We start from the raw sequence: 12,037 nt of genomic DNA on the forward strand, positions 1-12,037 counted from the left end.
AGGTTTACAAATTAGGACTGTGATGTACTGGACTGCATTACAGTGTAGATAAAAGATCTAATTATACTCTTCAGAAATAGATTTTAAAAGCTCAAAAACCAGATTAGTAAAAAATAATTCTCCAAATATCATATATTTCTTTCCAATGGCTATTAAAAGACCAAGAAAATATCATTATTAAGGAACGCCTTCAGGAAAATTCATCTTACTTTACTTTCTCAATGGGTTTCTTGAAGAGTGATTCCACAGTCTTGGTATCTGCCAAGTGGAGCAGACACTTAAGTGCTCTGCTCCTGTGAACAAATGTCAACTGAGTAACACCAATCGGCTGAGAGGGGGGAAAAACAACACAATGAAAAGTCACAACAATTGGCTGAACAACTAGAAAGAGGGTTATATGTGTCTGGCATAATCCTTTCTAAGATTTTTTTTTTTTTTAATTAATTTAGTGGAAATATATGCGAAGTAACAGACTGGTTCACATTCAACTTTTATACTAACCAGTTGAAATATTTATCAACTTCAAAGAATGCTGCTAAACCAGGTGGTTTTCTAGATGTAGGACTATTAATGCAGGTAAGAAAAATATCTGTGATATATAGTATCACAAATAAATACATTTAGTAAGTGTGAAAGACTGAAGGTTAAGGTTCTGTTAAAATATTTTTACCACTCTGCTTTAATTCCACCCAAAGCGAGCCAATGTATTACACCTGCTTAAAGCACATTCTAGAAGACGTTTAATGAAGTTTTTTTTCAGATAATATCAACAATACATTTAGAAAACCCAGAGTTCAAGGGCTGCTCTTGACAGTCAATAGCAAAATTCAATGAACACCACGGTTTTACCCCAAAGGTGGTGGGGAGAAACATAGAGCTCATAGAGATACATAAACTATCCAAAACACAGATACAAAGGCCTTAGGTTGAAACTCAAACAGTTAAGCAGACAACACTTGATTTCAATAAGAGGTAAAAGTTTCATAACTAGCAAGCTAAAACAAGAATTCAGAAACTTACAGATGCGGCAGATGTTGTAATCGCAAAAAGCAATCTTGAACTATAGTCCAGAGGGTGTGACTGAAGTAGATAAATAACTCTGCAAAAATACTTTTGTTTTTAATACAAGTACAGCACAGCTACTGAAATACAATGTATCAATATTCATGGAAAGTAAATATATTTCAGTGTCAGAAAGAGATTAAGGATAAGAGAGTCCAAGGATATAGAAAACGAGGAGAAAACCTCCAAATAGCTACTCTTAAGTATGCACTTAAATTTGTAAGTTATTGCCAATGGCATTTCATTGAAGTAAGTCTTTTTCATTGCGTACGTATTTGACGATTCAAAACTGATGTCACCAGAATATAAAAATAAGAACACAACAGTGAGTTCTGACTCACACACAGGTTTCTTGAAAAAGCCAGATATAGTTAAACTTGCAAGTTACCAATAATTCACCATATAATATGTAAGACAACAAACATACCTTCGGAGCTCTCCATCTTCCTGTACATCTCCAAGGATTTCCTGAGTTTTCTTTAAAAAGACACGAAAAATCTAGCTGTGAGAGTCTTCTAAATAGTTTGGATAAACAGCCTTGGTTAAACCCTGTCTGAAATGCTGGGTGCCCCTCCTAATGCAGCAAGGAAAGGAATTCTGGTTTTATCAGTCTTTATTTAACTGTGTGCTTGGCCGTCAATGCCATTCCTCAGCCTGCAAACTGGAATGTCAAAGCAGAGGCAACGTCTGCTCCCTGCCCCTTCTCACCCAGCTGTGTGCGGCACAGACAGCAATTCACTCCGTTAGCTAAGCTGCAACAGGAGAGGATTCATTCTCTTTCTGATTCTATAACCAGTGTTTGATGAGGCTAATATATTTATAACTCCTTTAGGCTGGCTACACGACTTTACTGTAGCACCAAAGGTAAGATTTTAATCTCTATACAGAGAGAAGGGAAAGGGTTTCAAATCATTCTCACTAGAGGCAGTGGTGTGCAACAACATTAGAATGGTATTGAAATCGGCAGTAGTCTGAATTCAGATGCATCTTAAACAGATTCATGAGCCCTAAAGGCAAATTGTGCAAAATAACCTTAGTCTTTTGAAAGAGTCATAAAAATATATGTATTTTATGTAATTGGCCATCTTTCTCCAAAACCAAATCTCCAGCAGTGACTTACTTCTGAGGGCAGTATACTTGAACACAGCCACTTCTCCAGCAGTTTATCCCAAATTTTGTTCATATCCAAACTGTTAATTTCGGCTATCTCCTTGGCTGCCATATGGATATCTAAATAAATAGGTAGAGACAACATACTTACAAACTAGTATTATTTCACTTAGCATTTTCTAAAGAACGTCTTTTTGCTCCTTTGAAACTAGATTATGGATACTCACCTGGATAATCTCTGCCAGTTGGATTTTGGATTCTTTGGTCTATACTGTGGTGTTCGTACAGTAAAATGATAAGATTGGCTGGTTTCCCAATGTACTTTAAATGCTCTCCAGTGTTCAAGTTATGTGTTATTAGAACATTTTCTGTCGCTGATCGCTTATACTGTATATACAACTTCTTCTGCAGGACTTCCGCTTTTTCATGTGAATCATCCTTTAGCAAAACACCACAGTTTATATAAAACAACCTCCTTTTACTCAAAAGCACTAGAAAAATCATCTTAACGTTTTATAGTCTAAAACGGTGAACTGGGTAGGACGAGGGGTAACTGTTTCAAACTGGAAGAGGGGGGATTTAGATTAGATATCGGGAAGAAATTCTTTGCTGTGAGGGCGGTGAGCCCCTGGCCCAGGCTGCCCAGAGAAGCTGTGGCTGCCCCATCCCTGGAGGGGTTCAAGGCCAGGTTGGACGGGGCTTGGAGCAACCTGGGCTGGTGGGAGGTGTCCCTGCCCAGGGCAGGGGGTGGCACTGGGTGGGCTTTAAGGTCCCTTCCAACCCAAACCATTCTGTGATTCTGTGATGCTATGATCTGTTCTACAGATCTTTTTAGAAAAATGTCTACAACTTTTTAGACGACTCTTTAGAAAAATATCTACAGGTATTCTTTCTGTGAACAGACAGTATTTAACCATGCTGCTCTAGCAAGAAAATATTCTTTTAAAAAAAATTGTAAACAGAGGTATGTTGTGAAAAAGCCAAATAAAATATGAACCACATGCACCAGTGTGTAAAATTAAGACATTTTGAGGTAAGGTGGAGAAGAAAAAAGATTTAATATTAAACCTTGGCTGCTAGAATTACAGATTAATTTTGGCACAATTCTATTCAAAGATGTGACTGTATCAGAAAACTACTTAGTTCATTGTGTCTCAAAAACTCCGCAGCAAGCTTGATATTTATAAGTAAGGCTAAGATTCTTATTCACCTTTTCCTACCAACCATGTAAAAATGAGCCTAAGAATTAGGTCAAAGCAGACTTTCTTTATATATACTACTACAAATAGCTAAATGGTCTTGGAACTTAAAGCAAAAGTTAATGATGATACTGATCTAACAGCTGGAACAGATTCCAACCCATTCTCCTGCAGCAAGAAAAATGCACACAACAGCAGAAAGAACGAATCCGTCTTCCTTAAAACTGTGTATTTTTTGCCCAGCCTCCAAGAACTGTAAGCCTAATTTTTGGTAGGTTGTGAACAGGAGAACGTTACTGGGCAAAGAGGGTTCTTCTGAGGGGTCACTGACACAGCCACTTCCCCAGAAGAACGCACTTCCCGTATCAGGGTTGGTTAAGGTACAATTTACACACCACTATCCAGAACACCAAAAGACAAAACACTAACATAAGTGCCTGACTGTAAAACGACAGTTTTGTAAGTAGTTTACCGTTACCTTAGCTGTGGTATTCTTTAGCCATTTCTCAGCTAGATAGAGACAGAATTTAAATGCCTGAATCTGGTCAGGACCTTTTTTAAAGATAAAAAAGAGGGGAGAAGGAATTAAATAAAGTAAGTTTTAATAAATGCTTTCTACAGTATACAGAATATATATTTTTATTTCAAGGAATTTTTAAAAAAAAATTTAGAAGCTATTTAAAATATTAGGAAAGCTCTTGTACCTGAAGAGCAAGAAAATATTATCTAGTTGGATTCAGATAACAGAGAAGCTAGCTTAAACTTGGCTGAAGCATTTGCTTTTGCTGGAAAACTTGTCTGAAAATAGTATGAACATATAGAAACTTTAAGCAAGATAACATGGCTTAAAAAGAGAGGAAAAAAGGATTTAATAGTGATGCTGTGTTATAAAATGGTTGTTGTTCTAGCCTACTGTTCAAAATTAGATGTAGCAGACATGCATTTTTATTCTCCATTCCCCAGGTTTTATCCAAGAATACTGAACAAATATCTGGTTACAGGCCAGCTTTTTTTTGCTCAAACCTATTCTCCTCCTCCCATTACTTCACTCCTCAAGTCATCGCGTATGCACCTTACCTGTTGGAAATTCTTGTGCAATCTTGTGAGCTGTAGCTACAGCCCACTCTGGATTAATTATGGACAGCAGATATGACTGAATCGTCTGCACAGTTTTAGTCGTTTCCTTGTTAACTACTGATGTATATCCTGTGTTTCTCATTTCAAATATTTTTGGTTTCAATTTTTTTTCAAAGACATGCTGAGCTGCAGACATGTGTAAGATATCCAGTGAAACCTAGAAAAATTAAAGTAGATTAAGAGTTGTCAGAAGCTCTATACTGAGGCCAAAATCATGCAAAAAACCTCATGAGATCTCTCTTTTGTGGGGGGTAAAAAGGATAATTTTGAAATAAATCTTTTCAAGACGATACTTTACCTTCATTAGTTTGGAAATCAATAGAAGTGTTGGGAAGGATTCCTCGCTGAGCTCTGCAGCTGAAAGGAGAAAAAAAAGCCGTCTGTAATAGTATCACAGTCCACCTGTAGCTTGCTTTATGAAATGAAGCACTTTCAGTTTATTGTTAGACACAGACATCCATTGGCAGAGAAAGAATGTAATCTTAATTATTGACACTGGCCTGGGAAGTGGGATATATGGATTGGTCTTTGAGAGGTCCTAAGAAAAGAATTTGAGGACAGAATTCTGCATTGTATCTATCATCTCGGCTCCACTGAAAGCCAGCGACCTCACCAGTAGCAATTTGGGAGCACAAGTGCTTTCAGAAGCACGTGGGATCAAAACTGCATTAAGAAAGAATTATAATTAATATAAAATATATGCTGTAGAACTTTAAAGTTCACAGATAGCAGAGAAAGGGAACCATACATATATCTAGCCATAAAAACACTGAACGTACATATAATGTTCCAGAAACATCGTGCGGTTCTAAAGAATATCAGATGAAAGGGCAGTCTGGTTTGAGCAGCTGGAGATAAGGGAATCGCGTGCTCTAAAACATATTGGTGTTCTAGGTCTACAGGTGGAGAAATTCTTTTATAAGATTCCAGATGTTTGAGGAGGCTCAAAGCCTAGGGGGAAGAAATAAAATAAATACAATAAAAAAGCAAGGAAAAAGCAAAAAAAAAAAAAGCCACAAGACAACTGTATTTCTCCCTGCCCTGCCAGTAAACACGTCTAAGTCCTGGCAACATCTGTTTTTTTTGGTAGAGTTGGTACATATCTGTAGAGTTTTTATCCCTGCTATGAGCCATTGCTGAGAAACAGCTAGAGATCTCTGTTCCTTGAATGTTATTTTCTGAATGAGAGCTGTGTAGACAGAATAATTCAACTAATTTCAACGGTCTCTTGAATAACTACACTCATAAATAGACAAAACAATACAGATGCCATTAGCAAGGTAACAGCAACATATTTGGATGTACCTGATTCAGATGGATACTGGTGTTCTCTTCATCAGCGTTTTGCATCACTTTCAGGACAATTTCTATAGTTTCATAGTCATAAGGATCAAGCTGTTCAAAATAACAATCTATTTTATAAGTTCCTATATGATTTGTCTTATAAAAACATAAAACTTAGTTAACTTTTAACAATTTTAATACCAACTATATTGACATAACACTGAAGAAACAGCATAAGCATCATGACATACTTTTTAAAAAAAAATAAAAATACTTCCACTTCATAGTCCTAAATCCTAAAAAAATCGTCAGAATATTGCAGAAAGGCCAAACATGAAGTGATGAAAATAATAATTAAAAAAAAAAAAAAACAAACCACAAAACCAAACTCCCCCCCAAACCCTAATAACTGAAACCCGACTAAACAAAAGACCCAAAGATATCATTTCCCCCCCCCATCTATTTTTAACATAGCACTTTGAAATATTTCCAGTATGCTATGATTTTTAGAAGTGACTCTTTTGTTTGATTATTTTCTGGTTGTTTTTTAAGGGAAGTTGGGAAGAAATACTCTACCTGTCTTTAAAGATAATTAGATATGTTGTTCTATTGTTTTTTCGAGAGAAGTAGAAAGCTGAAACTTAACATTTATGTTCCTTTAGCAAAATTGGAAAAAAATAACCTTTTCAAATTTCTGTGGAATTATTAATCTGCCATTCAAGTGACATGCAGGATTTGAGACTAGATGCATACCACAGGGATTCTTTTTGCTTGTTTTGATGTGTTGGTTTTTTGTTTTGTCGTTTTTTTTTTTTTTTTTTTTTTTTTTTTTTTTTTTTTTACCTTGTACAATATTCCACTGAGGCTAGCAACCAGGTCGCTCGTGCTTTTCAGCAGAGGAATTATTTCTAGTGCTTTAGCTAGTAACGTGGAATGAGGTTGCTTCTCACTGTGTTCTGCAGAGTCATCTTCAACATGATTTGTATTAGCATTCTGGAGAAGAAGTGTTTCAATGCAAAGCTGCAGTGCGTCATCACTGTCCAGCATGAAAGTACTAGAAGAGGACAGAATGTTATTTTGTCTGTGACCTTTGGTGTCATCAAGGTGCTTATTTCCTTATGAATAAATTCACCAGAGATCAATACGTATTCTGATTAATACTTTTTTTAATAAAAAAAAATAAATCAAAGTATTTGCATATTACATTAATTAGGATCTATTTAGACTAAAATAGATTTCAGTAGGCATGGTTATTACAGCAACAATTAACATAATTGATTTGCTTCAGTTATTACCTGCAGTAATTCAATATAAGATCCGTGTCTACTTTTGGATTTTGTACCAGCGTTCTTATGAGTTCCTTCTTCCTTATTGGTGGTTGTCTAAATACAGTCTCGAAAGAAATCTACAGATAAATAAACATTTTATCTTCTTTGGGAAGAAGTCCTTTAGACAATATCAAGACTAATTCCTTATCTAGTCAACCTTCTATGTTTTCTTTTGCTTCAATACAGAGATTTTCAGAGCAGGAAAAAGCAGTGCATTTATTTGCTATGCCCTGTGCCAAATAATACTTAAGCACTTAAAAATTCCTTTATAGCACCTTCAATTATTGAGTTTCTCAGTTTCTGTGGCTTATTTAAGCAGACAAGCAAAGTGAAAAATTAAAAACAAACCCCCAACTTTCCTTACATTTGAATAGAAAATCTGTCTAAAAATCACCATAAATCTCACAAGATACTGACATTTACTCATTTAAAAAAAACCTAAAAGAAATTTTAAAAAAATAATAATAAAAAAAAAATCAAACTTACACCAAATTTACCAAGTTGGATACCCCATTCTGCATCAGTAACCAATTCTTGGAATTTGCTTTTTTCTTTTGCTTCACCACATAGGTTAGCAAGCTGCACTCCAACCAGAGCTACTGCCTAAAAGGAATGAGAAGGGAAGTGAATAGAAGGATAATAAATAATCTGTAAACTGGGAATCCTAAAGTCTAAATCCTCAGAGGAACTTAAAATGATTCATAGATAATCACACAACTGTGTAAAATGAAAACAAACCTCACAGAAGGTAGTATCAGGATTACCCCACCTCCTGAGTTGGCAGTTCAAAGCTACTTTAAAACTGAGTTTCTTTCTCGAAAATATTCTGCTAGTATTGTACTAGTGAAACTAATAAAAAAGGTATTTTTTAGACATCATCTTTTCTCCAAATTTATGTCACTCTCCCCACTTCTTTGTTATGCTTTACTTCCCTTCTTCCTTTGTATTTTAATAGATTTATTTATTCCATTCTTGACAACTGCTGTCAGAGAACAATTTCTCCAAAATATGATGTAGGTATAAATTATGATGGGACCTCAAATAAACAATTTCAAGCTTTGGAATAAGTCAGGATGAGGTAATCTTATGCTTGGACTTCCATCACACTAACTATTCACAGCACCTGCCTGTGCACAGTCTCGCACTGTGGTAAAGAGAGGGAGCTTCTCTCCCGGTGGTGCCCTGAATGAGGCATTTGTTCAAACAGCTATAACCTTAACAGTGGCAAAATATTGCACTTCCATATGATACTGCCAATGTCTTTTTTTTTTTTTTTTTTTTAAAGAAACTCTTTAACATTCTCTATTTGCTGAAGTAATACACTGCCTTGTGAACTTACCAAAACTTTTCTGTAATTTTGCCATGTATTGTTCAGGACATCCCACAGCTTATTGAACACATCTTCCTTGGGCAAAATTGTGCAATATCCCAATGCCAGGTTCTGATCTATGAAACGACAGCTGAATACCTGTGGTTTAGGAAAGAAAAAAAAGGTATAAACTTTAGGAATTTATTTTAGTAGGTCTCTGTATAAAGTATAGCACATAAAAAGTACTCTGTAATTTAGAAGTGGATTGGGCCTCCAAGTTGGGGGGGAGGAAGGAAAGAATAAAAATGCATTTCAGGTTTTAGAACTTAAAATCTAAATATACTGAAGCCGGTCTAAAAGTAACTCCCCTTAATCTAAAACTGACTTAGAAGATGGTATATTGCAGATTTTGCAAATAGTGGTTTTTTTTTTTTTTTTTTTAAAAAAGCTCCCCTCAGTTAGAAGTCTACAAATCTAAAATGAAACCAGGATTGAAAATGAGATAGCGAATGCCTACAGATGGTAGAGGCCTTTATTATAATTCAGGAGTCCTTAAAGGATTCCACAAAGGTGAAGCTCCCACTCAGGCAGATCAACTGGTGTATGATCAAAGAGCCATAGTCCGTAAGAGGCTCAAATATGCCAGGGCTACAACATGTGGCTGCCAGCGAGGTGGTGTCAGCTCAAAGGCTGTTCAGAAACACATGCTCCACCTTCAGCAGGAAGCCGGGCAGCTGGGGCTGGAGAGGCCAACACTGTCAGACCACCCACCCTTGCCCCATTCTGCTACTGAGACACAAGGCTGTGGAACCCAGTTCCTCCCCACCAGTGCAAGTGTCAGTACTTTCTTTCACCTTCTCTATGGTTTTCCAAGGTGCGTGATTTTTCCAGAATGTGTGGGTTTCACAGTGTTTGGCCACAGGACAATTTCAGAATGGGTTTTTGTAATAGAATGGGTAGCCCCTTTCTTGATAGAGCAGAAGAAAGGGGGCTCACTCTTTCCCTTTTCAGAGGATTCTTACCTTGTGTAGTAAGGTCCGGATTATGGTCATAGTTACTGAAGTATACTTCTGTTTCAGAGCAATGAGAAAGCTTTTGGTTTCAGCTAGCACGTGGCCATCATGTAGCTATTATGGAAAAGAAACAGTCAGCACACGATAAAAATAAATTCTAAGCCTTCAACTTCTCTTGTCGTTCATAGCATAATAGGAGGTACTATAGTAATTGTATTTTCAGATTTAAATAAGGTCTTATGACGATCTCTTCTACGTAGAAAAAGGATTTCTGTTTCCAAGTGCTTTTGAATTGAGGAGTGTTTCTTGAATATTCTACTTCCAACTTTTCTCATACTAACCAATGATAAAACAATGTGAAAGAACATAATAAACTATTATTAACATTCATTTTATCCCTGGCCTCCCTGCAGAGACTTAGAAGTTTAGTTCTGAACATACTTTGCAAAAGTAACAGAGGACTGTGAGAAATAGGGAAGAAACTACCAGCTCCTTTCACAAAGTGACTCAACATCTGATCAAGTGGTACTAATTTCTCAAATGTCGTGGCCATAGCCTCTCCCAGACCTATCAAATTCTTATATAAGTACTCTAAAGCTGTTAATAGTTTTCATACGTATGGGATTTACTCTCAGCAAAATTCAGCATCATCTTTGCCATACCTTTTCGCTCAGAGAGAAATCCATGTTGTTTGATACACCATGTTGAAGACAGGATCCAAATGAATTGACTATTAGCCGCAAAGCTAACTCGCACTGACTGCACTCCATGAGGTTCTGTAGCATTGCACACATGGGAGTTCTAACTGGTAGCAGAAGGTTCTGTCCTGTCATGCATTTTGAAAACAAACGACCCCAGAAAATAATCAGTATATCAAGCATATTGTTCTTGGAATTAATATCAGAGCAGTTTCTCTTTTTTTTTTCTCATTAAATTTATGATGCAAGATCAGCCTTAGCTCCCTTTGAAACCTTAAATTTTCAGGGCTTTTAATTTAATACAGACTCCCATTTTAGTTCAAAAACCAGAATTCGGTCATCTTCTTGGGAAGGCTCTAATGGATCCTAGCTCATAGTGGTAGAACTTCTGTACTGAAATACAGGCTCTGACAACATGCCCAAAATCACACGAATGAATGGTAGAAATTACGATCCAAACTGGTGTCTTTGTGCTGAACCAAGCAATCCCCCTAGCATATGGCTTTAAGTGGAACATCTAGGCACCTATTTAAAAAAACTATGAGTTAGTCATGCTTGTGTAGGCTGAATTTAAACCTCATGTTTTCTAGTGGTCTTGTTTATACTTTTAGCATGGTGAATCTGCCGTCATGGTACCTTTAGTAAATGCGCAGTTTGCCAGGCTTGTAGAGTCCAAAGGATACAGCTTGTTCTCTGAAAGACAAATACGCATCAGCAGCGTGCCAAGATCTCAGCAACACTAAGCAGCCTGTAAGTATCTTAAAAATACTATACTTCAGGGACTGTACATAAATAAAGACACATGAACTCTAAGAGCCAGGACTGGTATTTTTTTACTGTGCCTAATCAGAAGTTATTTTATAGGAGAGAATATTTTTTTGAACACACAGAGGAATACAAACTAACAATTTTCAGTAACTACTTTGTGTGTAAACCCTTTTGTCTTCATGAGACAGTCGACATGAACACTTCATCTGTGAAGGTAACAAATCTGTTCAAATCAATCAAATGAGCATATCCTTTATAGGTAGCTTTAGCACTGTACAACAGTATTTGCAATTACATGCTTTTTAATACACCAATGACACATTAGGAAAGAAAACATTTACGTCAAGAAGTATTAAAAAGAAATAATTTTAAATATTCAGTGCTTCTTTTACAGAGCTGAAAGTGTCGTTTTTCAGCACCTACAACATTGTAGAGTTCTGTTTATAATACTTGAAATTTTCAAAAAGTTATGTCTATCTACAATGGTACGTAATACAAGGACAATAATTTTAGAATAAGATGAAATTCATCTTGATAAAACCCTGTCTCCATTAGTGGCTACCGGAAGATGTCTAGAGAAGATAAGAACAGGGCAAGTTTATCGTAACGCTTCTCCAGAGCATTTTCCATGTCTTCAGGTACTTGTCATTAAGATTCTTCCTGAACCAGAACAAAAACCAAAGTCATCTTTATATTCTATACCCCCTGTAACAGATATTTTTTCCATGAGTTTGCCTAATTGAGATTTCCGAGGTGATAGTTTTCACACATGTGCTGAATTATTTATATTCCTAGATAAAAATCAACATGAAATACAAATTGTATATTGACTCAATGTTCAGGAAAGCAAGTTTACCACAAACAGGCAGAAGAGAAGAAGTAGTTTCATATGCAACTGGAAGAGCTATCTGTGGATCAAGAACTACCCCATCCTCATTAAAGAAGTCGTCATAAGTCCACTCTTCATAAGGATCTCTATCTCCTCCAAAAGATGTTGTCTGAGTAAGAATATTGTCAAAAGAACACACATTAAAAACATAAGCTAATAGGTCTACTAACAAAGTGTTGCAAGCGATTCCAGTTTTTGCATACAAGATTAGAACATGATCTTCTATTTGAAAATGGATTT

General features: G+C 36.2%; 1 protein-coding gene across 1 annotated transcript in view; it reads right to left on the reverse strand.

Moving 5' to 3' along the window:
• Window positions 1–12,037, reverse strand: part of KNTC1 (kinetochore associated 1) — a 41,060-nt gene that overhangs the window by 8,699 nt on the left and 20,324 nt on the right. The window contains exons 37-54 of the mRNA XM_063351134.1: window positions 11,765–11,906; window positions 10,777–10,833; window positions 10,105–10,268; window positions 9,452–9,556; window positions 8,460–8,588; window positions 7,607–7,723; window positions 7,088–7,197; window positions 6,636–6,846; window positions 5,814–5,903; window positions 5,288–5,459; window positions 4,807–4,865; window positions 4,449–4,665; window positions 3,850–3,923; window positions 2,400–2,610; window positions 2,183–2,292; window positions 1,490–1,539; window positions 1,021–1,099; window positions 210–328 (exon numbers count right to left, since the gene is read on the reverse strand). Coding sequence (XP_063207204.1) covers window positions 210–328; window positions 1,021–1,099; window positions 1,490–1,539; window positions 2,183–2,292; window positions 2,400–2,610; window positions 3,850–3,923; window positions 4,449–4,665; window positions 4,807–4,865; window positions 5,288–5,459; window positions 5,814–5,903; window positions 6,636–6,846; window positions 7,088–7,197; window positions 7,607–7,723; window positions 8,460–8,588; window positions 9,452–9,556; window positions 10,105–10,268; window positions 10,777–10,833; window positions 11,765–11,906 — 2,216 coding nt within the window. The remainder of the gene's footprint in view (window positions 1–209; window positions 329–1,020; window positions 1,100–1,489; window positions 1,540–2,182; window positions 2,293–2,399; window positions 2,611–3,849; window positions 3,924–4,448; window positions 4,666–4,806; window positions 4,866–5,287; window positions 5,460–5,813; window positions 5,904–6,635; window positions 6,847–7,087; window positions 7,198–7,606; window positions 7,724–8,459; window positions 8,589–9,451; window positions 9,557–10,104; window positions 10,269–10,776; window positions 10,834–11,764; window positions 11,907–12,037) is intronic.

Source organism: Chroicocephalus ridibundus, chromosome 13 (genome assembly GCF_963924245.1).
Source record: "Chroicocephalus ridibundus chromosome 13, bChrRid1.1, whole genome shotgun sequence".
NCBI classification, from domain to species: Eukaryota; Metazoa; Chordata; class Aves; order Charadriiformes; family Laridae; genus Chroicocephalus; species Chroicocephalus ridibundus.